The sequence below is a fragment of the Girardinichthys multiradiatus genome, chromosome 2, assembly GCF_021462225.1.
Source record: "Girardinichthys multiradiatus isolate DD_20200921_A chromosome 2, DD_fGirMul_XY1, whole genome shotgun sequence".
In the NCBI taxonomy this organism is placed as follows: domain Eukaryota; kingdom Metazoa; phylum Chordata; class Actinopteri; order Cyprinodontiformes; family Goodeidae; genus Girardinichthys; species Girardinichthys multiradiatus.
In genome coordinates, this window is record NC_061795.1 from 46,902,168 (window position 1) to 46,929,825 (window position 27,658).

Below are 27,658 nucleotides of genomic sequence, written 5' to 3' on the forward strand. Positions count from 1 at the left end.
GCCTCCTGCCAGAGGGGAGAGTCTCAAAGAGTCTATGACCGGGGTGGGAGGGATCAGCCAGAATCTTCCCTGCCCGCTTCAGGGTCCTGGAGGTGTACAGTTCCTGGAGCGACAGTAGACTGCAGCCAATCACCTTCTCAGCAGACTGAATGACACGCTGCAGCCTGCCCTTATCCTTGGCTGTAGCAGCGGCGTACCAGATGGTGATGGAGGAGGTGAGGATGGACTCAATGATGGCTGTGTAGAAGTGCACCATCATAGTCTTTGGCAGGTTGAATTTCTTCAGCTGCCACAGGAAGAACATCCTCTGCTGGGCTTTCTTGATGAGGGAGCTGATGTTTGGCTCCCATTTGAGATCCTGGGAGATGATGGTTCCCAGGAAGCGGAAAGATTCCACAGTGTCAATTGTGGAGTCACAGAGGGTGATGGGGGCAGGTGGGGCTGGGTTCTGCCTGAAGTCCACAACCATCTCCACTGTCTTTAGAGTGTTGAGCTCAAGGTTGTTATGGCTGCACCAGCCCAACAGATGGTCCACCTCCCATCTGTACGCGGACTCGTCACCATCAGAGATGAGTCCGATCAGGGTGGTGTCGTCCGCAAAGATCAGAAGCTTGACAGACTGGTGACTGGAGGTGCAGCTGTTGGTGTACAGGGAGAAGAGCAGAGGAGAGAGAACACAGCCTTGGGGGGAACCGGTGCTGATGGTCAGGGAGTCAGAGACGTGCTTCCCCAGCCTCACGCACTGCTTCCTGTCAGACAGGAAGTCAGTGATCCACCTGCAGGTGGAGTCGGGCACACTCAGCTGGGAGAGCTTCTCCTGGAGTGGAGCTGGGACGATGGTGTTGAAGGCAGAGCTGAAATCCACAAACAGGATCCTGGTGTAGGTTCCTGTGGAGTCCAGGTGCCGGAGGATGAAGTGAAGGGCTAGGTTGACTGCATCATCTACAGACCTGTTGGCTCTGTAGGCAAACTGCAGGGGGTCCAGGAGGGGGTCGGTGATGTCTTTTAGGTGTGAGAGCACAAGGCGCTCAAAGGACTTCATCACCACAGAGGTCAGGGCGACGGGTCTGAAGTCATTAAGTCCTGTGGTCATTGGCTTCTTGGGAACAGGGACGATGGTGGAGGACTTGAAGCAGGCAGTGAGGTGTTAAAAATGTCTGTGAAGACTGGAGACAACTGATCAGCACAGTGCTTCAGGCTGGCTGGTGAGACAGAATCCAGTCCAGCAGCTTTCCCTGGGTTCTGTCTCCTGAAGAGTTTGTTGACGTCCCTCTCCTGGATGGAAAGAACCGTCCCCGGCGTGGGTAGGGGGCTGGTGGGGGGGAAGGCCCCTCTTGAGGTTGGGGAGGTGGTGGTGGTGAATTGTGGCTGCAGTTGTTGGGGGGTGTCGTGGGGGATGGTTGCAGGACTGTCCCTTTGTCTTTCAAAGCGGCAGTATAACTCGTTCAGGTCGTTGGTGAGGCGTCGGTCGTTGATGGAGTGGGGGTCTTTCGGCTTGTTGTTGGTGATCTGCCTAAGCCCTTTCCACACAGATGCAGAGTCGTTGGCTGAGAACTGGTTTTGGAGCTTCTCAGAGTACAGTCGTTTGGCCTCTTTCACTGCCTTGCCAAACTTGTACTTTGCCTCTCTGTATATGTCTTTGTCCCCACTCCTGAAGGCCTCTTCCTTATCCAGTCTTAACCTTCTGAGTTTGGCTGTGAACCAGGGTTTGTCATTGTTGTAACTCACCCTGGTGCATGATGGTACACAGCTGTCCTCACAGAAGCTGATGTAGGAAGTCACAACCTCTGTGTTCTCGTCCAGACTGTTGGTAGTGGTCCTGAACACATCCCAGTCTGTACAGCCTAAACACGCCTGGAGATTCTCCACAGCCTCACTGCTCCACTTCCTTGTCGTCCTCACAACAGGTTTTGCAGAGCTTTAGTTTCTGCCTGTATGCAGGAATCAGGTGGACCATGATGTGGTCGGATTGGCCCAGTGCAGCAGGTGGGACGGCGTGATAAGCGTCTCTGATGGTGGTGTAACAGTGTCAATGCAAGGCACTTTAAATATATTAACCTTCTAAAAATAGCATCCAAGCTGTCTTTTGCTATTGTGGATTTTTGTCACATTCTGATGACGAAAATTATTTGATGCATTGTGCAAATGTAGTTGAACATAAATGCATATTAATAATTCTATTGAGGTCAATACTACACCCTAATATTTATTTCCCAACAGCTCCTAGCTGTTTATAGATGTGCTGAAGTAAATGGTTTGAATAAAGAGGATAGTTTATGTGTAAATTAAGCTGAAGGATGAAACGGTGCATTATTGCAATTCACACCTACATCAATGTGGTGTTATAGGAAGACTAAATGGCTGGCATCAAATTACAGTCTAGAGACCTGCATCTTCCCTCAAACTCAGAAAACAGTGACAGTAACAACTGTGGTTTCTATTAAAGCCTTAAAAGACATTCACTGAGTCAATAGAAAAGACATTTAACAATGTTTCTCGCTAGCAATCTGATCAGTTATTATCCATCTGTATATATTACATATTTAGTGGTGAGAAGAGAACCTGCCGCGAACTTTCCAAACTGATCTCACAACATAAAAATACATGCTAACAATGTCTGAGAAATTCAATGGCTGAACCCTTTCATCCCTTCACATGTGATAAATGGATGCATACTGCACGTATGCGTCCATTTACACACACCAAAAACCAAAAAAACAATAACTCTGACCTGTCTTAGTGTGTGTGTGCGTGTAAAACTGAAAGTTCATGGAAATGTTTATGTAAGCCAGCAGGAAAATTACAGTAAGAGAAGAAAAAGAAATAGAAATGCAGGAAATGAAAGGGTTTTTTTCACTCTGCAATCATCCTGCACACACACTGTATGAGGGCTAAACATAACCCTCGACAACACTCCTCCAGACATATCTTAAACAGATATGTTCCCTCTGATCAGAAAAGAATGCTGCTGTCCAGCATGAGTTGAAAAACAGAATGAAGCTTTAAGAGGCCCAGTTCTTGATACAGCAGAGGCCACTCTGCTGCCACCGAGACACTTTAATCATCTTCATTTCTATTTTGAGGCCATTATAATCGAGTCTGAACAGCATGCAGTATTTACATAACAGAAACCAGTCCGATACACCTTCATTAAATGGTACTGAAACTATAAAGATAACATGGGTGTGACAGTAACTGTTCCAATACTGGATAATTTCTACAAGCCACTCATTTTACAGGCAGCTGGAGGAATTCCTTTCTTAGAGTTATGAGGAATATGTGGCATGGCATGGCTGCAGATGGGCATGGGGGGGGGGTGTTTGTTATGAAAATTCCCTATCAGTGGTTTGTCTTGGAAGCAAGCCCAGAGGAACACTACAGTTACCATTCACCGTTTATCAGAGCTCATCTGACAACCCACTGGCATGAGCTGCCGGAAAACTGATATGGTTAGTTTGGACGTTTTCTCCTAGGTACACATCGGGATGTGACAGAAGGAGAAGTAACTTACACCTCTAACCTTACAGAAGGGCCTCCGCCATGAAATCACACTTCATAAAGACCTTTATATGAACTAATAAATAAAACAGTGTTTAACTTTTAAAGCCTTTTTAAAAAAATGGCTGTATTGTTTAGTTGTAGAAATGGTTCTCTGAAATTTAGTTAGAACATTAAGACTTCTGCCAATGAAAAGTGATGTTCCTCAATAGCAGCTGAGAAAGTGCTTCATATATTAGTTGAGAAAATGAGAAAATGGAAGCATCTGAGTGATGTTTACGAATTGAAGTTGGTTATGGTTGAAGCATACTATCAGCAGCACCTCTGGTTAGGACCTTTCTGGTTATGACTTTCCCAAAGCGGTCCAAGGAAGGAAGTAAACAGCCAACAGGATCATTATCAGGCTGCTGCATGTGGAGCCCATTTGATGCAGGAGAAAGTCTTTTAATTTAACAACTACAGAGTGCTTTAAAGGCAATTTGTTATCATGAGATGTTAGATTTGGCATGCCATAGCACATGTGCACTCACTTATTTAGGTACTGAATATTTGTTCAACTGCCTGTTAGCACAAGTAACAAACCTGCCAATCACATGGCAGCAACTCTATGCATTCACCTAGAAGTGATGAAGACGAGTTGGTGCGGTTAAAATTGAACATCGTAAAAAGAAAGGGGATTTAAGGGACTTTGAACCTTTGATTGTTACCGGTATCAAATGTGATGAACTGAGTATTTCAGAAACTAAACATTTTTATGCACAGCCATCTTTCGGGTTAACAGAAAGTGAAAAAGAGAAAATTTAAAGTGAGTGGGAGTTGTGTGGACAAAAGTGATTTATTCCCCTCAGAGCTCAAAGGAGGAGAGGCAAACTGGTTCAAGATTATACAAACACAACAGTAGCTTAAATAAAAACAACCAATTTATGCAGAATACTAACTGAACTAATATCATTTGAAACCTTGGAGCAGGGGCTACAGCAGCAGAAGGCTACACCGCGGGCATTTCCTGTCAGCTTTGAAAGGGAGGCTAAGGCTACAATTTGAACAGGCAAATAAAAGATAAAACAGATTGGAAAGAACAGTGCCTTGACTAATTTCATCTGTGACATATAGATGATAGGATCAGGATTCGGTATCAAGAATGTGAAACCATACTACATCCATCCTGTATAATGGTGTGGAGGACATTTTATCTGCACATATTGGGCCCAATTGTCCCAGCTGAGTATTTTGGCTTACCATGGCCATTACTTTATGAAGACAGCATCTACTCATCTTCTGATGGCCATTTTCAGCAGATTAATGCATTATTTCATAAAGCCCAAATGATCTCAAGCTGGTTTCTGGAATAGGACAGGGAATTAACAGAAGTCCAGTGGCCTCTAGGGTGACCAGATCTCAATACAACAGGTCAACTTTGGGATGTGGTAGAACAACAGCTTCACATCATCACATCTGCAGCAACTCTGTGATGCTGTCATTACAATATGGACCAAAATCTCTGAGGAATATTTCACACATTGTTGACACCTCTATGCATAAGAATGAAAGTAGTTATGAAAGCAAATATGGGTCCTACCCATGACCCTGAGCAACTGAACTGGACCACGGAGCAGAGACGTTAACAAGTCATTTTGTCCAAGTCTTGAGTCTCTAATGACATTCGTTTTCTAATTTAGCCCACTCTACTCTGCATTACTGTGTGTCATGATTTATTATTGTGGATTATTTTGATATCATTAACCTCATGATTTAACAATCAGTATCTGTTTTTGAACATTTTATCACATGGGCTTAGCATATAACTCAGCAGCTCTGCATCAGGTATTTTAGCTGGTTTTTATTTTTAAATATTGTTTTTTATGGCGCTAGTGGCCTATATTTTTCATTTTTTTCTGCAATGGCATGGAGAGAGGGGGAAGACATGCTGCAAATGCCACCGGGCTGGAACCTGAACCCGGGACAGTCAAGTCAAGTACTAAGGCCTCCGTACATGTGCTGTGTGCTCTACTGCTGCGCCACGAGCCAAACCCATTTTAGCGGTTCATAATGGTATCTGTCCATGCCCCTTGATCCCCACGGTGGGTAGCAAATGCATTTAATGTTTCAGATACAAGGAAGGTTTTTGTGAGTCATCCTCGATGCCTCATCAGCTGCATCAGATTTTTCTGATCAACGCATTTTTTTTACTGGAGATAGACACTGAAATATCCAGCTGTGCTGCTCTCCTTGCATCTTCTGACAGTGCTGCAGCTGTCTCTGCTTTGTACTACATCACTCTGTTGACACCTCTGAGTTGATTGTCAGGCGTAAAGAACACAAAGATCCCAGATTCAAGTCTCCGGCCTGAATTCCCATCTCTTTTACAAGGAAACAGTGGAAGGTTGCCCAGTCTGAAATATGTCATATTTCCTTTTATAATGTAAATGGTTGTTCCAAATGTGCTGTTTAACTCTGACAGATTTGGAACCAGGATGCAAAATGGGAGAACAACAAGCTAGATGGAGCAGTGTGATGGGTTGGTCAATGGTTTGATGGGAAATCTTATTCCCTGGCTATTATTTGAGGAAGATGAGTTTGAGGTAACAACAGGGCGTCTAAAGTCTCAAGATCAACCAATTAAGCATTTAGCAGATGCAATGGTCTAGCAAATCTACTTCAGAAAGGTTCTAACACGTGTCTTTCTTAACTTTGTGGTTTGGTCCACCTTGGTACCAGACACAAACCTTCAGAGGTGTAGCTGTGGGTCAACATGGTTCTGATGGAACCATACTAGGTTATTTGATCACCATGGCTAAATGATATACCAATGAAACCTTGTTGTTGTAGCTTCACTCATTGTAGGCTTGATATGATGAAAATCCTGGATGTATCTTACATGAATGCGACCATTTTTAGCCTGCCCTAATTATCCCAAACAGCAGCCGGCTGACAGATTGAATTCCAAACAATAGTGCAGGAATATCAGTCCTTTCTGAATGCTACAAATAGGTTATATTTGTATTCCAGTGGTATCAGTAAAACCTTGGGTGCAGACCTTACTAATTATTAGCAGGCTGCTCCAAGGCAGCAACAGATAAACTTAATCCTGCAGCTTCGGTCATATTTTACTATTTTTTACATGAATGTCTGCATGGAATGGAGCTTAATGTAACACAAACGGTTCAAGGCTTGGATTATGTATCGCTGCACCTTACGTGTGTGTGCATCTGCAAACAGCGTCATAATAAGAAAAAAGCAGAAGGCAATGACATTGTGCTGTTCTGCAGAAAAAAGGAAATGTGACAACGTTAATTCAGACTCTCTTATCAACCTGATCCTTTTCCTACAAACACCCACAGGGATGTAGCGGCATAACGAGGTGTCAAGCAAAGTAACCCCAGAAGACCATCTCCTTGGTCTTTTCTTCTTTCCATCCCTTATTTCATCATTTTCCACCTCAGGGAGAATAATTCGTGTTTCTGTCCTCTCCACTGCTCCCTCTACCTTCTCTTGGGAGACTGAAGTCTGTGTTCTCTCTCTGCCTCTGAGCACCTGAGAAGAAAGTCCCGGAGGTATGCATGGACCCTTCAAAAAAAAGTTCCTCGCTTAGAGACATAAATGCCAGTAGACTTCGTGACTGATTGCATGCCTGTTTGAGACCCGCTGGAATTAAACCAGCTTTTTCACAATGAGGAATGTTTTCTTAAACTTTCATTTGGTTCTTTTGTTTCTGGGTTCTAGAGATGAGGAAAATACATAAAACTGACCACAAAAACCAAAGATGTATGCAAAAAGTCTTTGAGTCACTCCTCTATGTCTTCACCCTTGCCAATTTCAAGGGTGTTTCAAAGCAGTGGCTAAAATAGGGTGCCCTGATTTCAAAAATATTTTATATCAATTACAGTTATCCCTCGTTTTATGGACACTTTGTCTTTCTTTATGATTACATAGTTTAGCAACCACTATCAATAAACTTCAGCATCTTGGCCACTAAGAAAATGTAAACCAGGTGTGGCCACTGAGGGCCACTGAGGGAAGTTAGAGTCTGTGGGACAGGCCAAAATGTGTTGGAAATATGCAGAGCATAAATGCATGACACTTGAATAATTATTTCCTACCATATAGTGCATCCAAGCAGTCCGGATATTGCGATGATGATTTCGATCAGATATATTGTATATTTTATCGCAGCTCTAGATTAAAATATTCCATTGCAAACTTGGATACCCCTTCTTATGCCTATTTCTCACTGAGATGCCATTTTAATGCAGCCTCCTTCCACTTCAAACCCATAAACAAACCAGAGTGTACAACAGATGTACTAAACCTTCAAGTATCAAATTGGCAGTTATGTATTTTGATGAATGAAGGTTTAATAATCATGAAAAATGCCCAAATGTTACAGATAACATGTATGATCTGTATATTATTTTCTGTGGGTTTTTAGCGACTGTGGTTTTCATTGATGTTTGAGCCTGTTGGCTCTTGTAATATAAGAGATAATGACCCCTTATCCACACAAAATAACGGAGTTACCACCTGCTAATGGATTGGTTTATTGGAGTTGCATAACAATTGCCGACAATAGAGAACAAGCACTTTACATACAAACTACAAAAAAGTACAGATATATGCAATTGGGTGAATATTTCTTTGTTGTAATAATGCTTCATGGCAAAAAATCTTATAAAGTTGGAGGGCCTATTTATTTCCCTTTTTGGGAATTTGTAAGTAAAATGCATTTGTGGGTTGAGTAGTAGAGTTGTCTGTTTGGTTGTGCCCAATAAAAAATTGAGATTGGATGGTTCAAATTTGAAGGAACAAGACATTGGAAATATAACAAATCACTCATTTAACAAACAGGGTCCTCCAAAGTGTGTGGGAGAAGGGTACAAAACCACAACAGTATGTTGGTCACCAGTATATATCACAAATTAGCCAATGTGATTGTATTGGTCACTCTGACCCTAAAAGCACCCCCATCCCAAAAGTGTTCAAAATCATAGACCAAAAAGCACCTGAAAAATCTCTGTTTTAAGAGTTTAACAAAGCTACCTGAAACCACTACATCATCTGACAAAGACAACCTGGAGACCCTCTCAACCTTTGGTGTGAATGCACACAACCACTGTGCTTATATGCGTTTAAACCCTTTATTTTGGAATAATCTGTGGTTAATCACATTTTTTCTAGTCTTCTTCAGTGGACATTTATTCTTTGTACCGTCATGAAAGCTAAATGTTGTATTTTGAAAAGGGCAAAAACTGCTGCTTTCCAAATGGAACAGGGTGCCTTGAGCCCCGCAGGGAAATGGATTACTAAGTGAGATGCTACAAAGATATGTTGTCCATAATAGGTACGAAACATACAAACAAATATAGCACAGTGATTGTTGATTCTGTGTCGTCATCATGCTGTTCTTTAATAGCTTTATTAACGATATTTGTACCCATAAATCAGTTGTAGCTTAAGTCTCTGTCGCTGGCATTTTGTGGGTTGGGAGCTAAGAAAAACCACTGGCATGAATAAAAAAATGTCACAAAACAAGAAATGCCAAGAAATTTACAATCTGCTCTTGTTGTGACCAAAGATTTTGAGGAAAAAAAAAAACAACTTTAATTGCCCTTTTCCCCACAGGGTATCTGATTCTGAGTCTGACTGTACTGGACCGTGCTGCAAATGGACAGAACTGAAAGAAACTGTATTGAACTCACTGAACTGTGAATTGAATAACATGACTGTAATTAAACTGGACCAGTTTGTTTCTTGGGATTACTTTTGTTAGAACCATCTAAATAAACACTGTTGAAGTGTTTTTAAATATAAGACTCACACTCTATGATTAGAGACGGTTACTGGGATGATTCAACGTAAGCCTGAGAAGTTCCTTGTGCACAACTGGTCAACATCTGATTTATCCTGACTTAACTTCCAAAATGCTTGTATGCTTGCCAGATTTATATTGATAAAACACTATTTTTCTTTGCAGTCTTATTTTGCCACATAATATATTTTGGGATGCAAGTATCAATATTCCCTTACATTTACCGAGATTTACTAATTAATTGCATTACCAAGGATGTTTATTCAATTACATTTTCTTCTGTCTTTGCATGTGTTTCTTGTGAGATTTGTTTTCATTACTCAGAAATTTGTTTTTTGCAAAACGGCATCAGTGGTTGTCAGGCATGAGGAATTATGGTTCTGTTCATAGCGGTGCAGTGTTGTGGGTCGGAGTGGCGAGACTGGTCCATGTGCCTGTCATATTATGCTGGCAACTCCAGTCTGGTAAACGCATCGAGAAGCTAGTGAGGGAGTCAGGCTCTAAGTAACACATGTGTGTGTGTGTGTGTGTGTGTGTGTGAGAGAGACGCTTCAAGCGGTTTTTAGAACTAGAGAACCCAGGGTGTGAGAGTGTGTTTTCTTCCCTTACGCCTTCCCTTAAGGCTCTACTCTGAGCCCTCCTGATGTTATGCAGTTTGACAGGCTTTACTGTTTAAAATGCACTGCTGGTTCACAGTCGCACACACACATAGGGGAAGCAGAAAGACAAAGTACAAAAATGGAGGGCTGCAGAAGACTATATTTATAAACACTGTGTGGATCTCAGACTGACTCTGACCTCCGTTTCAGATGCAGAAATAATCCTGTCGCCACGCCAAAACAAATTCCTTGTATGTCCAAAAACGTACTTGGCAATAAAGCTTTTCTGATTCTGATTCTGATTATCTCACAATTTTAGACTCTTTCACTCAAATGAACAACTTAATGACTAATTCAGTTATACTGTCATATATATACACACACACGTTATGTCAGAATTTATTTAGTCCCCAGTGTGAAGAAAGTGTTTCCTAAATATTTTAATGAAACTTTAAATTTAAATCTCAAAATATTGTGTCAACTAGTAAATGAAGAAAATACAGTATTATGATCTGTTTACTATTTCATTTGTATTGTTCTTATTTTTAAAGGTAACTAATAATTTAGCTGCCTGACAGGGCTGTTCCTGCTATTGTTGCCTTGCAGCAACAAGGTTCTGGGTTGGGGATCCCTGCTGGGGTTTGTTGCTTTGGACCAGCTACCTTCCTCAGTCCAAAAACATGCATGTAAAGTTATTTGCAACATTTAAATTGCCAGTAAATGTTTATCTACTGAAATTATGTATTTTAGATTTTTAGTTCTCAAATTGAGCTCCTCAAGTTTTTTTAGTAGCCTAATGTTAGTTTCTTGGGGTTTCTAAAAATGTGATGTGATAAGAATTCAACTGAAGAACAAAGTGTAATAGGTGATATTATGGGAAGAAACTTGTGGCATCAGAAACTGAATCTGTATTTGTGTAATTTGAAATTAAATGCATTGGTTTGAAAATGAATTTTACTAAACTGAAACTGAATTTAATGGTTTAAAACTGAATTCATTTGCTATTAAAATGTATTTCATTGTATTAAAAATTCAGTTTGACTACTTTCACTTTCAGGTCTATAGTTCAATTTCAGTTCCAAAATTTAGGCATTGTCCCAATACCCACACTACACCCTACGCCCCTCTATGAAGTGTGTACTTTGTACAAGTGCATGTAAGGGTTGAAGTGCGCAGGTTACAAGCTGCAAAATTGGAGAATTGGGACAGTAGGGGTTACGTCATCGACTTGCACCTGTGCACCGTAACTGCAACATCAAAAAGGGCGAGAACCAGCGCTGTTTTCACATCTTGCTGCTAAAAAAACTATTTAAAACTGCAACAAGCAATTGTTTTGAGGAACAAAGTTTAAATCAGTTTATTTGCAAAGCATAATAATAATAATAATTATTATAATAAATAAACCAAAGATTAATATTAGATTTCATCTGACTGAATTATATCTGTTTAACTTCCACCCATAGAGGAAACCCAGCGAGATTTTGAAAACAATGTGCCGGGAGTCAGCTGCTCTCTCTGGGTTTAGCGCAACTCAACCACCCGGTCAGCTGACAGCTGGTGAGGCAAGCGGCTGCTGGGGCAACGGACAAACACATCGGCGCATATGTGTAATTAAGCGATATCCTGATAAACTGATCAGATATTTTAGGTTTACACAACTACATTCTGGTCTAAAAACATTGTAAAAGTTCAGTTGTTTCACAGAATGCCCAATATATCCGATTTTATTCACATATTTTCTCTCTCCTCCAGCCTTTGCTACTTCTGTTTGAACAATCTACTTCGACCCTCAATGAATCATGGGATAGGGTGGGACACGGAGGATACACCAGACCTATCCTTCAAATCTAGGGATAGGAAGGAGGCATTTGTTGGAACCTTGGAGATTGGACAGCAGTCGTCGCCTCATCCAGGATGTAATCGGCCTACAAATGCGTCCTTCAAAAGAATCCAGTCCTGAATTTGGACCCAGCAATAGTGAATGACATCCTTGAATCAGTAAATCTGTGTTTGATTAATCTGTGGCTTCAAGGACCTGGATGTGTGACACAAAAAACTGAATTTTGGAACTGAAATTGAATTATAGAACTGAAAGTGAAAGTAATCAAACTGAATTTTCAATACAAAGCAAAGCAATTTTCAAAGCAAACAAATTCAGTTTTAAACCATTACATTCAGTGTCAGTTTATTGAAATTAATTTCCAAAGCAATGCATTTAATTTCAAATTACACAAATACAAATTCAGTCTGAGCAATTCAAATTTAGTTTCTGATGCCACAAATTTCTTCCCATATGATATTCAGTAACCTAAATCCAGAGGTCAAACTTCAATGTTTTCAGCTTGCTAACAACAATAAAGCTAAACTGTGAGATTGTCAAAATTCACCTGAGAAAAACTCAAAGTTCTTAAATTTGATTTAGTTGATTTTATTGTCTCAAATTTCCCTGCAAAGTTGTGACCTTCTGCAAGGAGCAACATGATTCACACACATTCACACCTGCAGGCAATCCAGATCACCAGACTGAAGGAGATCAGTATGAACATGCCGGCGACTCGCAGGGAAGTAGGATTCACACCAAAAGGACAGAGTGAGCCAATTAAGCTGAGAAGAGGTGATCATAAATGGGGAACAGCGGACCCTGAAGTGAGAAGCCTTCATCAGAGAGATATTTCAGTACAAATAGGAAAATAAGCATTTTTTTTAGACCCTGAGCAACAATGAGGGAACAAAGATGACACTGATGAAACCAGCATCCCTGATCTCAGGTGTGGGATCCTTTCCATTTCTGTGCTCTGACATCTTCTTTTGACGATGCTGACACTTTCTCTCTGTTCTTGCTCTCTAGTTTACCATTTTTTATCTCTGAACGCATTCAGAACAGTTACCCTAAACCCCATGATTTATGTATGTTTCAGCTGGGCAGCCGCAGTAGATCACACCTCTATGATCACTCAGGGGATTCAAACTGAGGTTGTTCATTCTAACCTGTTAAGTTCTTCTGTCTACGGATCCATTACAATTAAAGTACTAAAGATGAATGTTGGAATTCGGAGGAAATAACTTTAAGCTGCACCAACCTGCCAAAGGACTATACACTAAATGACAGTTCAGACAAAGGTAAGCCAGAAAAAGACAAAACTAAAAGTCAAAGGCGAAAAAAGACAAGAAACATGATAAAGGAGGAAAGAAAAGATGACGAGATTATGCTGAAAATGAAGGTGTGAAGTAGGGGGCAGCATCAAAGAGAGCACAAGACTTCAAACACCAACACACACTCCAAAAACACACAAACAACCTTCAAATAGCAGATTGTAAGTGTGTGTGTGCATAGTAGGCTCAGCCAACATGGTGACCTTCTTAACCTGGTGGGAAGGGATATATGACACACACACACACACACACACACACACACACACACACACACACACACACACACACACACACACCAGGTGTAGTGACCTATGACCTAAAAGGTCTTTTTGACAGCCACCTTACAGCTCATTTCAACCCCAGCTTCTATTTAACATTAGGCGTCAGTTTAAGTTGACTCCCGGAATATTGTTGTGGAAAATGTGTCAAACAAAATTTTCAAGTCATTTTAAACCAAAGCATTTAAAATTGTGAATTCAAAATTTTCAATTCTTCGGTATTCAGTGAATTTGTTTTTGTTGTTACATCTGGAACAGATTTAAACAGCATTAACAGGGATAAATCAACAAATGGTTACTTATCCAAGAATATGTGACAACAGAAAGCAGGCCAACCGGTTGGTGCCTGTTGTTGTGGAAACGGGTCCTTATTCTCAGGATTCATAAATGTGTGTCTGAATAAGTTTTTTGTGCTACACCCTTATTCTGATAATAAAAGCCAGTCTGTTCTTAAAAGTACAACATCCTGCACATGAGCACCACGGCACCTCAATGAGGTTAAGTTATGTGCTCTGTCCCCAATCGTGGTTCCTAAATACTCATCTACAGCCACAGCATCTCTAGTTAAACTGAAATAACAAAACTGAAAAGAGGGTGAAAATACATCTCAGATTTCTATACTAGTTCTGATCTTATCTCCAACAGCCATCGCAGGGACTGACAATGACATTGAGGACAGACAACCATGCCCACACACACACACACACACACACACACACACACACACCTAAAGGCAATTAGAGTAACCCATGCAGAAAGACCCAAGGCTGGGATTTGAACCCAAGACCATCTTGCTACAAGGCAAAAGTACCAGCACCTGCTCCACCATGCAGCTACCTACTGATGGAAACAACCATTCCTCTAGCTGTGAACCAGACATTTGAGCACGAGTAAAGGCCTTTTGGTCAAAGGACAGACCAGAACATGACATTATAAACATTTGGCTCAAATGGTATATGAAGAAAGCTCTTCACATCATTGGGAAATGTATTCATAAACAACTAAAATCCAAATAAACATATCAGGTTACTTCAATAATGTCCTTAGAGATATCTTGAGGCCCGAGTGAAAAGTGCTCAAAGCTTCATAGTGGCAGCAGTGTCTATTTCGAGCCTGCTGTCATTGTGTGAGCCTGCACCGTGCGTGTGTGTGTGTGTGTGTGTCACAACGCCCTTGGACACAAGCTTGCGGAATGTGTTGAGAGCGAGGCAAAACACCAGGTTGCCACAGCAACCAGCGAAGGCCACAGGACCAGATGGGGTGGGTAGGTGTGGTGTTAACAGAAGACAAGGTGAGAGCGGGACCAAAGGTAGGAGTTGGTGCTGTCCTGATAAACTGTCGGGCCGAAGGATTTAGCAGGAAAAAACTGATGTGAGGCGTTATTATATTAATGTAAGTAAAGGTGTGTTTACATACACACACACCCGCACACTCCTGATGCTTTATGGGAGTCAGTCGGATGTCTGGTTACTTAGCGGGGAAGTGAGGTGTATTCTGTAGTTTAAACAAAGCTCACTGTGTCACTCTGTCTGTCCAATGTCCACTGCCTCTTTAACAGCTTCTACTTTCAGATTATCTGCCTTCAACCTCTTATGCATTTTACAATAATATGGTTTCATATAGCTGCAACATACTGCTGCATTTCTCTGCTTTAGACCTTTGTCTTATTTTCCATCGTCTCTTTTTGGTCATCAGTCAGTCACATAACCCTTCTTGCTTTTAATATTTGCACATCAAGTAGTGTTGACAATCAGGTGCAAGAAAGCATGCAAGTTTCTTTTTTTAGAGCAATTTAACACATTTCTATCTCCATGCACAGGGATCCTGAAACAAAGCTCTTTGCTGTGCAACAGGGAGACCCCCAAACCAAGCACCCTCCATCCCTGGTTCAACCAGCTGCTGACCAAAGGCTACTCTTCAGCTGCAAGTCTCCTCCTGTCGTCAGCACTCTGAAAACATTATCTAACACCTTGTAAAGACCACCCAGAAAGAAAATAGTTTCATTTCTAAAGAACTGCACAAGGTCACTAAGATCAAATCTTTGCAGTGTTTGAAAATTAACCAATGAGTAATAAATAGAAAATGTTTTTTCTCTTCTATAAAAAAACAATACTTGCCCCAGCATCAATTTTATAAAGGTTAGTTGAAAACATGTGCATTGACTGATCATCCACATATTACCTTGACGATTTAGGTTTTTCCCAACAAAGCCCACCTAAGATGTCGAGGCCTGGGGCCTCAAGTAAGAACCGTGCGTATGCACAAAAACTTTGCAGCGCAAGTTAGGGGCACTTTCATTCTCACTGAAAAAGAAAACGGTGTCTGATCAGCAGATTGATTCCTAACAAGTCAGATATGATGAGTACTAAGGTGGACAAGCTAGAGACAATCACACACGTCCATAAATAGCTGCATAAAGTTGCGCATAATTGTGGAATGATGGCAGCTTTGGCTCAGCTGTAGAACATCGCGAATGGAAGAAGGCAGAAGATTTTCAGAGATTGTACTGACCTGCTGGCACATGATGATGCATGGCCAATTAGATGGTTTAGACTGCCCAGGGCAATTATTTTGTAACTCTGCATGGAGCTGGCGCTGGAGCTGAGGGAAAGCAGGAGGGACCGAATGTCGCCGGTATCAGTTCAAGTTCTCGCTACCCTGCGGTCCTTTCAACTAGAGCTTTTCAGAAGGAGCTGACTGACATGTCGGGTATTTAACAGTCATCCCTGAGCCGGGCCATGCCGGCCATATGGGACGACCATATGGGCCATATGGGACGGCCTCATCCGTATGTTGCTCATATATACATATATGAGCTTAAAACAACCACCCCCCTACCTTCAGATCCTCTACTTGAACAACTTGAACTCAACCCACTCAAGACTGTGGAAATTGTGGTGGACTTTCAGAGAACACTACCCCCATACACCCCCCTCACCATCCTCAACAACACCGTGTTGGCTGTGGACCACTTCAGGTTCCATCTCTGAGGACCTGAGATGGTCTTCACACATAGACACTGTTTGAAAGAAGGCCCAGCAGAGACTGTACTTCCTGAGGCAACTCAAGAAGTTCAACCTTCCACAGGAGCTGCTGGTCATCTTCTCCGCTGCCATCATTCAGTCTGTCCTGTCTTCATCCATCTCAGTGTGGTTTGGCTCATCCACAAAACAGGACAGGTCCAGACTGCAACGAATAATCAGGACTGCAGAGATAATAATCAGGGCTGACCTTCCCTCCATATGTGTAATCCATGCAATAATTATTAAAACAGTTGAAGCAGTAGGGAGTGAAACAAGCATGTTCTCATATTCTGGAGCTGAGAGACTGGAGAGGTCTGTGTGGAGCCACATTTTATCTGCCACATATTATCTGTCTTATCTTTTGCAAAAATATAAACAAGTATAGCCAAAGAAATGATGTATGATGATTTTATATTCTTTCACATGTATTGAATAAAATTAGTAGTCTTTGATTAACAAGTTAAAAGATGTATGATTGAAATGTTTTTAAGAACTGAGAATTAGAGGAAAAACATTAAGGTTTGACATTCTCAATCAGCTATATATGAAAGAGATATAGTCCCATCTGGGGTGCCACCTTTCGTTGTCCGATGAGCTAACCCCTCCCTCCTACTTCCCCATGTCTAAAGGGATTACTCAATCCAGCTCTCCATCCAATGGGTCCGGTCTTCCCTAAACCTGAAAGTTCTGTTTAAGCTGGTGTCGGGAAATGACTCGCCTAGCCTCTGACAGCCTTCATCCAAAAGTCTCGCCCTTCTTCAACTGGAGGTCTAGATGACTGAGTAGCCTCTCACAGTCATCCACACTTTCAACAACACTTTTGTTCACGGCTGCTCATTCCCTAATATTACAATATTTCTTTCATATATAGCTGATTGAGAATGTCAAACCTTAATGTTTTTCCTCTAATTCTCAGTTCTTAAAAACATTTCAATCATACATCTTTTAACTTGTTAATCAAAGACTACTAATTTTATTCAATACATGTGAAAGAATATAAAATCATCATACATCATTTCTTTGGATATACTTGTTTATATTTTTGCAAAAGATAAGACAGATAATATGTGGCAGATAATATGTGGCTCCACACAGGCCTCTCCAGTCTCTCAGCTCCAGAATATGAGAACATGCTTGTTTCACTCCCTACTGCTTCAACTGTGTGTTTTAATAATTATTGCATGGATTACACATAAGGATATAAGGATATTTATTGTAACTCTTATGGAGTTAACTGTGAGCAGTTACTAGATGTTGCATGGATTACATGGAAATATCTCACCTTATTTTGACAATATGTATTTAAGGACATAAAGATATATGCAGAATATATCTTATAACGCAAAAAACAAAAACAACCCAGAAAGCAAAGTGTACCGGAGTCAAATTCCTTGTTTGTTGTATGTACAAACTTGGCAATAAAACTGATTCTGATTCTAATAGTCTTCGCCATTCAACAGATACTCAACCAAACTGGGGCCAAATAAAAACACATAATCATCAGCAGCTGACTATTCTTTTGCTCATATTTACATTCCATCAAATGAGCCAGCGTAACAAGAAAATCAAAGTAACTGTCTTCCCTAGTCAGAGGTCAAGTCTTATAACCATTTAGAGTAAGTCTCAATATAACAGTTTACAATCCAATATTTTCAAATGTCAGGATTTAACAACATAATGCAGGCCCACTCACACACTCACACACACACATCAGCAACACTCCATTAGGGTTAAAGCTGATGCCATCGCCGCTAGCTGGAAATGCCAATGTGCTCTAAACATCCCAACACACATGGATACATTACCTTGATCAATAGCCGTATTGTTATTTCATCTCTCCACAGTGAACATCAATAGCTTGGCTGTGATTAAAAAAATTCTGTGCCTCTTAAAGAGGCTTAAGCCAAAAAAACACCTATTGTTCATTGTGTGATATTAGGCTGGAGAAAAAGAACCCAAATGCGGAACCAAGTATAATAATAAAGTGCAGTCATCAGCTTTACTGATGTAGGCTGATTGTGGAACAGGACCTCAGATAGGCACTGATCTGGCAGGGAACAGAAAGGAACTGAGGAACCTACTTTCAGGGTAATCAGCAGACAAAAGAAGGGTGCTATCAAGAACCTAAAGACAGATAAGGAGGCAGAATGGGATGCAAAAACAAAGAGCAATGGTGTACAAGGACACATAATTGTTTCTGATGGTTTTGAAATGTTTTTACCTAATTTTAGTGCAGTGAATGTGGTCCACAGCAGGTTTTATGGAGCAGTTCAAAATAATTCATACCTCTGGCAGATTTAGATTTAAACTAAGCTTTTGATTTCACCAACTTGTTTCTTTTGACTAAAAGCATTAACATTATGGAGCAGTCCAGTCTGAGTCCCAACTTGAATCTAATAGATAATCTGTGGAAGGAGCTACAGATAAGGGTGATGGCAAGGAGGCCTTCCATCCTCAAAGACCAAAGATTAACCATGAAATTATGAGTGGAAACATGAAAAAAAGATGGTCGGAAATTATAAGAAGGGTTGGATTGCTTTAATGCCAATGAAGATTTTTCAATTATTCAGTTACTGATAAAATTATAAATCATTTTAACATGCCATTTCTTATTAAATGTGCAATATACCGATTGAATATAATCTGTTTACAGTTGATACTGATTTTACATTATTTGATTGTCTTTTGACAGTTGGCTGTCTGATCTTCTTTTCTTCAACTTTGACACCAATCATGGTTAATATGTCCTCCGCATGGTATCTGTCTATGTTATATGTTATATGAAATTTAAGGTTAGGAACGGTTTTTTTTTGTCACTTGTTAGTCGAATGCTATCAGCACGTCTGAAGATGTGATAAACTGGAAACACCCTTTCAGGGTGGTCACGGGTACATAATTGTTGTGGTTTCTTTGGGATGTGACAGAAATCTTCCTTATTTTATAATATTTTTGATAACATTTCTATGCAGAGAAACTGGACGTTTTATGGTGTTGCACATTTTGTCTCAAGATGAAGTTAAGAAGCAGGTTAAGGTTTTCTCAGGAATGAAATAGAGCTTCTAGTGCAGGAGGTTTTTGGTCACACCGCTCCTCCTCATATCTTTACTTCACGTTTTAAAACAATACCGCATGAAGCAAATGGCTTCAGAGACATTACAAACAAAAAAATATAAGCATCCTTGTATAGCAGAATATTCCAAAATAATCATCAAAAAAGAGGTAAGAATACTGCGTTGTTGCATCCGTTTGAAGCCCAAATCAAAGGTGAAGGATAAATTTGACTAACAGCACAGCATAATATCAGCTAAACCATACATATGCAAAGTCTCCCACAAAGATGCGTCTTTCACATCTAAAAAGGGATCAAACTCAAAGCTTATTTTTTTTTATAAGGTTTTAGAGGTGACCCTCCCTACACCTTTCAAGAACTCATGTGTGGGCTAGCCCAACCTAATTCTTAAAATACATGGAATGCACACAAACATTAATTATGGTGTACAATATGTTGACAACTCTAAACTTATTATTTAAAAGAATTTTAGCACCAAAGTTGCAGCAAAACACAGATAAGATGTTGGCTGTGGCGCTCCATCAAGGTTGGTCCCTGTTAATTAACCTCACACAGTTGCTCTAAATCCAGAGAGAACTGGTGTTATTCTTTGGATTAGACACATAATCCCCAATTAGCGTATTATATATTGAACTTGCCTGCTGTGGGGACTTAGAAAACGCAGAAACAGGACCGATGTATACTGACATTATGAATTTTTGTATGACAGAGTTCGCTGGCAGCCTTTTAATTCAGCCTTTATATATAAGGACATGAACTGTATCTCTATATCCAAACTGTATTTGCTGGTATACGAACATGGGAAAGAAAAACAATATGATCACCCTTAAAAAAGAATTAACAAAATGTTGCTGCTGTGGATTAAAAGACGAAGCTGCAAATATCACACATCTTGAAAGAAAAGCATACATAGTAAGGATAGCCATAAGCAGTGAGGACTGAATTGCATTTGCAAGATGTGAAGCATTAACATGACCTTGTTAAACAACTTGAATCATGTGCTCTTTGTTGTCTGATTGATCATTAATCTCACCATGTTGAACAAAGCTCCATCTCTGCAGTTTTATGGAGGTTTAACATTAACAAACCCCTCCAGCACTAGTTGATGGCTGAGTTCTCAACCAGGTATTCCATGAATATAGTTATTACATACAGGGGTGAGTTAATATGTGTATTAATTATAGCATTCTCCAACGCTGACCATGACCGATTTGAGGTAATTACAGTATAACCATTATATCTGCAGAGATGTAATAAGAGGTCAAAGACAAGTGGGTAAAGATGAGTGTGGTGTTCTGATACACGAGCTGGATTCAAGGTGGCTGAAAGACGGTAAGTGTGTAATGTAGACAGTTTGCTGTGTTGGGAACCGGAGGCTAAACTCATTGGGTCATATTGATCCTAAATTAGCTTCTGAGTTTGGGACTCAAGGCTCTTCCATCTGCGAGAGGTTCTGTCTGTGAAGCGCTTTAGTTTACACTTCAGATCCCGTCATCAAGTTTTCAAAGTCATGCATATATTTTGCAGTGTGTGCGTATGAGGAAGTATTTTTGAAGCATTTATCTGACCTTGCGCTCCTTGTCTCCGTACTCCAGACCCAGTGTATCCATTGCACGAACGATAGCAGCCAGAGATTGGATGGTGTTGCTGTAAACGACAGGCTTGTACTGCTTTACGTCATCACCAGAGAAACCGTCCTCATGAATGATCCTGGAGAGAGACACACAAGAGTTAGTCAGTCTTTTTTTTTCATTTTAGGAAAGGTTTTTTTACAGGCTAGGGCAAGAGGGATATAAAAGAAACACAGCTGATTGGTGGAAGACTATAACAAAAATTAAAAAAAAACAGAGACACTAGGACATAAGCGAGGGTTTATTACCAGTGGGCTTAGCTGACATTTAGACACACTGTGCATCCTGCTGTTTCAAATGCCATGATGTGTTTCACTGCAGTGAACACACAGGCAGCCCGGCTGACACACGCTTAGCCAGGCGGACAGACAATCAGACAAAGTCAAACACAGCGAGCAATGATTAGGAGATGGGCAGCAGAGAACAAAACATGGGACACCAGGAAATGTCCCCCTGATGTAAAGAGACAGAAGCATGTTGGCCGAACGCTGTGAGCCAATTAGGACAGACAGCGTCCCTACACATGAAAGAGGAAACAGACTCCTGCACTGCAATCATCAAACTTAGATGCATTTCTTCAGTCAGCCAGACCCATCTCTCCAGAACTGACACTGGGTCGGTCTTCATGTGGACCGCATGAATGATCCTTCTCAATCTTTATGTATCACTACGGAGTTTTTATTATACCACAGACATTCTGTAGAAATCAGCAGGTGGGTTAACAAACTACAAATCAACGTAAATTAACCAATCATTAATCATTACCCAAACAGGATAACCAATGTGCCATGTTGGTAAATGATCTGTCCTTGCATGTCAGACTGGTCTCTTTTTGAGTTTAAGAATCTTCATAAAACACATTTATTTACTGAAGCATTTTGCAGACCCTGAGAGGTTGACTCTATTTAACAATATTTTACTTGTCTGGAAAGTCCTTTAGTCCACTTGTTTGGTCCGAACCAAAAGCGGAATTTATTTTTACATTTTTTTTGTTGCGGTTGCTTTCAAATTTCACTTTGTACAAGTGAACTTTACTGTAAACAAAGCCACGAGAAAAACTATCATAGAAGTAATGCTTGTTGCATTTCTCTTTTGCATATTTGTACAGTTATTACAGCTGCAAAATCATTTGAGTGTCAAGAGCAGCTCATTCAAAGCAGGTTTCGCATCGTTCTACATCTAATTTTGGAACGATGTCGGCAAATGTGTGTTGCAAGCTGCAGGAGACGATGTGCTCTCCGTGCCCTGACCCACAGCATGCCGGCAGCAGAGTTGCTAAGCAAAAGATGGCGGATCAGGTATGATTTCAGTAGAACATTCACTATTCACAACATTCACTACGGCGGCTCGTTAAATCCAAAATGCCTATTCTTACAACCACCATTCTTGTTCACATCAGCAGTGAAGTGTACCCTCTGTTCATTTTCAAATGAACTCTGAACAGCTTCCTGACCCCTTCTTGAAAAAAAGCCCAGTTCCCACAGAATGATTGCGCCACCACCATTTTTCACTGCTAAAATGATATTTTCAAGATGATGAGCAATCACCACCATCTACAATGTTCTGCATGTATTCCAAAAGATTCAGATTTTCTCATCTGACCAGAGCACCTTTTTACACACTTTTACTGTAACCACTCACATGGCTGGTGGTAAACTGCAAATTAAACTGCTTATGGATTTCTTCAATTGCTTTCTTCTTACCATTTTACTATCACGGTCATCAAAGCACATGACTGATAACTGTACTGCCAACAAAATCTCCCACTTCACGGTCTTCATCATCAAGAAAAGAAACAAAAAAAAAACATCCCAAAAATCACCACCGCTTCTCTGAGAGGAAAGGTTGGCTGTCTAATTTTACCTTTTACATGATTAAAGTAGGAAAAGGAAATACATTCTTTACCTGTAAATGATCATCAGCCTAAAGATAATCCACAGAGTTCAACAGTTTATTCTACATTTTCTTCAACATTATAGCAGCAAGCAACATTATTAAAATTTACTTTGGTTTTCTAATCAGGCTATAAAAAGGGTTACCTCTGTAGATGCATCATGCACACAAAAAAAACATGCATTCGGCAAACTCAACATTAATCTGGAGCCATGTAGTGTGCAGTGCTGTGGACAGCAGTGTCCGAGTGCCGTCCTATGGCAGCATAATGTTTCAGATCAATCAGGCAGCCTGCCTGTCAGAACATACCTCCCTTCCACTTACATCGTACCCTAGTCTTAAGCCACCAGGTGGAAGCACTATATATATATATATATATATGCTCAAAGAAATAAAGGTAACACTTAAACAACACAATATAACTTCAAGTAAATCAAACTTCTGTGAAATCAAACTGTCCACTTAGGAAGCAACACTGATTGACAATCAATTTCACATGATGTTGTTCAAATGGAAAAGACAACAGGGGGAAATCTTTGGTGATTAGCAAGACACTCAATAAAGGAGTGGTTCTGCAGGTGGGGACCACAGACCACTTCTCAGTACCTATGCTTTCTGGCTGATGTTTTGGTCACTTTTGAATGTTGGTGGTGCTTTCACACTCGTGGTAGCATGAGACGGATTCTACAACTCACACAAGTGGCTCAGGTAGTGCAGCTCATCCAGGATGGCACATCAATGTGAGCTGTGGCAAGAAGGTTTGCTGTGTCTGTCAGCGTAGTGTCCAGAGCCTAGAGGTGCTACCAGGAGACAGGCCAGTACACCAGGAGACATGGAGGAGGCCATAGGAGGACAACAACCCAGCAGCAGGACCGCTACCCTAACGGTTAGGGTTAACCCTACCCCCTAACCCTATCCTAACCCTAACCCTATACCGTGCAGGATGCTTGGTATTTGCCAGAGAACACCAGGATTGGCAAATTCGCCACTGGCGCCCTGTGCTCTTCACAGATGAAAGCAGGTTCACACTGAGCACATGTGACAGACGTGACAGAGTCTGGAGACACCGTGGAGAGAGATCTGCTGCCTGCAACATCCTTCAGCATGACGGGTTTAGCAGTGGGTTAGTAATAGTGCGGGGTGGCATTTCTTTGGAGGGCAGCATGACCCTCAATGTGCTCGCTAGAGGTAGCCTGACTGCCATTAGGTACCGAGATGAGATCCTCAGACCCCTTGTGAGACCATATGCTGGTGCTGTTGGCCCTGGGTTCCTCCTAATGCAGGACAACGCTAGACCTCATGTGGCTGGAGTGTGTCAGCAGTTCCTGCAAGATGAAGACATTGAAGCTATGGACTGACCCACCCGTTCCCCAGACCTGAATCCGATTGAGCACATCTGGGACATCATGTCTCGCTCCATCAGACTGTCCAGGAATTGGCGGATGCTTTAGTCCAGGTCTGGAAGGAGATCCCTCAGGAGACCATCCGCCGTCTCATCAGGAGCATGTCCAGACGTTGTAGGGAGGTCATACAGACACGTGGAGGTCACACACAATACTGAGCCTCATTTTGACTTGTTTTAAGGACATTACATCAAAGTTGGATCAGCCTCTAGTGTGTTTTTCCACTTTAATTTTGTGTGTGACTCCAAATCCAGGCCTCCATTGGTTAATAAATTTGATTTCCATTGATGATTTTTGTGGGATTTTGTTGTCAGCACATTCAACTTTGTACAGAACAAAGTATTCAATGAGATTATTTCATTCATTCAGATCTAGGATGTGTTATTTGAGTGTTCATCAGCTACTTTAACCAACTAAATAAAATGTCAAGCCTCAGTGTGCACATGCATTAATATAATGTACCATGATAACAGCTTTTTTCCAACTTTCTAGGTGCTCCTACTTGATTTTTTGTCTTCTCAATCATGTCTCCACCAGCAACTTAATCTGAAATATTGCCTTTCACCTTCCCTTTCACCAGGGAGGTGAAACAAGGACAAACTCCTAATTAGATGCCGCAGTCTAAGAGGTAATGACATATAGAGCTGAAAATGCCAAGAGAGACGCTGATTTGTTTCAAAAGCCACAAATGAAAAAGAAGCAAAAGAAATTAAAAATAAAAACAAACATTCTAAAGTAGATAATATTTAAGACCGTGTACAAAGTAATTGTAAATTTCAGGGATGACGAATAATACAAAGACCTAAACATGTAACAGCAAAAGCCTCATACTCAACTCTCCTTAATTATCAAGCACAGTAGTGGAGGACTACTGATTTAGGCTGATTTTGCAGACAGCCTCTAGCCACCTTGCAGTCACTGACTCATTATAAATTCCTCTGTATGCCAAAGAATTGTCTAGTCAAATGCAAAGCCAACTGAGAGCTCAGGCTCGGCCCAAGCTGGTTCAGTAGCAGGACAATGATCCCAAACACAGCAGCAAATCCACAACAGAATGACAGAAATAATCAAGGTGCTGCAATGGTCCACTCAATCTCCATACTTGGAGGGACCGTAAAAGAGCTATGCAGAAATGAAAGTCTGCAAGTCTCAAAGAAACAAAGCAACACTGGAAAGTAGAGTGGGTCAAAGAAACAATGACTCGTTTAAAATATCCTGACACAAAAAGCTTAGTAACAAAAAAAGGAAACATTTTACAGTGACAGCACAATCAAGGGAATTTTTTCAATGCAAAGTTGAACTGCACTGACCACAAATTAAACAGTTAATCAGGTGACAATGATTAGCTAAGAGAGCAAGAAAGCACAGCCACACAAGGTGAAAAGATAGCTGGACAATGATTTAATATTTATGAAGGTCTGACTGACTTGCTTAATGTGAGCAAGTGTGTGTGTGTGCGTGCATGTGTGTGTTGTCAATCTGGCATGCTGAGGTGAGCTTTCATGCACAAGGACATTTTCTCATTATCCACTCGCAGTGCCCTTCTGGCAGCAGACTGGGGTGTGTGTGTGTGTGTGTGTGTGTGTGTGTGTGTGTGTGTGTGTGTGTGTGTGTGTGTGTGCGCGTGTGTGTGTTTGTGATTTCACGTGGCTTTGGCACAATCTGCACAGTGACCTGAAACATAGTTTAGTTTCATACTGAGCCAGACAGATGGATGGAGAGACAGACATATGGATAATTTACCCACTACTTTATTCCATGATATCATTATGATATCCCGCTTCGGAGGATGGAATAGCAGGTGTCTGGTTTAAAGAAAACTGGCTGTCAGTGATTGATAATCACATTTAACAAATATCATGCAGTATTTTACTTTTTCATGCAACATTGAAATTAACCTGTACCTGTGACTACAAACTTAAATTAATGATTCTTCAGCTACTGCATCTCCCAAATGTACCAATTAATTGCATTCATCCAATGTTTTATCACAGTAAATTCAGAGAAAACGCTGTCATTCCTAAACCTAGAGGTGGCCATCTTGGTTTTTTGGAACCAAAATTCACCATGTTTGGAAAAAATTAACAAATAGAAAACATATCTTGTTTTTGGGGATTTCATTAATAACTGAAGTGTATTCAGAAGGATCACAATCACACAACTCAAAAAGAGTCAATTACAGTGATGTAAAAACACATAAATCACAGGAAAAGGTTAATGGAAAATGTTCTTTGTTTTGACAGAAAATCTTTTGGACCCACTGGTTTCTAAAGTGAGGGTCAGGATCTTACTTTGGCTCATAAGACTCTTAGAATCTGAAGCTGATGTTGTGAATTCATAGCCTGAGAATAATTTCCTCAAGGTAAACAGAACTTTTGTTCTGTGATATGGACTTTTAATGCAGAACTACTTCCTCTCAAATAGCCACAACTTGAAATGTCTGCTTTAAATGAAGCTTAGCAAGGAGGATCAACATCCCCTTCCTATTGCTTCTCTTCCTGGGATATACCCTGGCTCCAGATGCTTCCATGGTTCAGTGCCTTTCAAGAAGCCATTGTAGTCCCTTAAAAGGTTCTAACTAACAAATGGCTTCCTGCAGCAGAGCACCCAACTCTTAGAAATATTTTCTACATTATAAAAACATCTGACTTTTTATTGAAATGAAGGAAAAGTAAACTCGAGGAAAATGTGATTTAATTAACATGTTTTAAACACAGATTCCAAACTGATTTTCAATCCTCTAAAAATTGGCTGGGTTGCTCCATGGGCTTTTGTGTGGAGTAAAGATCCTACAGGTTTGTTGTTTTTCAGGAAAGTCCAAAGTTCTAAAACTGTTTCTGTTTCACTGCAGAATCAGCTGATAAGAGAAACCACGTGTCTCGTTACCTCACGTGGTGTACTGAAGCCCACTGAAACAGAATCGGCTATTGGGCTTGAGTCTTGGACGGTTTTATCAGGGAAGTTAATGCTTCAGAATAGCACAGTTTTGAAAAGGATCCCTGGGCAACGAGCCACGAAATGTTGGCCCCCAACCAGACACTAAAGCTGTGAGGAGCTTGAGAAAGTAATTCAGAAAAGTTTTTTTTTTCTTAAGATTTTTCTTGTGGCCCTAGTGGCCTTTATTTTTCCAGTATTTTTTGACAGTAGATAGACAGGAAGTGGGAATGAAGAGGGAGGGGAAGACATGCGGCAAATGTCGGCAGGTTCAGGACTCGAACCCTGGACCGCCACGTCGAGGACTAAGGCCTCTGTATATGGTTCGCACGCTTAACCCCCTACACCACCAGCGCATTCGGAAAGGTTT

General features: G+C 40.9%; 1 protein-coding gene across 1 annotated transcript in view; it reads right to left on the reverse strand.

The window, feature by feature from the left end:
• The window catches only part of gnao1a (guanine nucleotide binding protein (G protein), alpha activating activity polypeptide O, a), a 133,110-nt gene that overhangs the window by 81,053 nt on the left and 24,399 nt on the right, over window positions 1–27,658 (reverse strand). Inside the window, exon 3 of the mRNA XM_047351824.1 lies at window positions 20,996–21,137. Within this exon, the coding sequence (XP_047207780.1) occupies window positions 20,996–21,137 (142 nt within the window). The remainder of the gene's footprint in view (window positions 1–20,995; window positions 21,138–27,658) is intronic.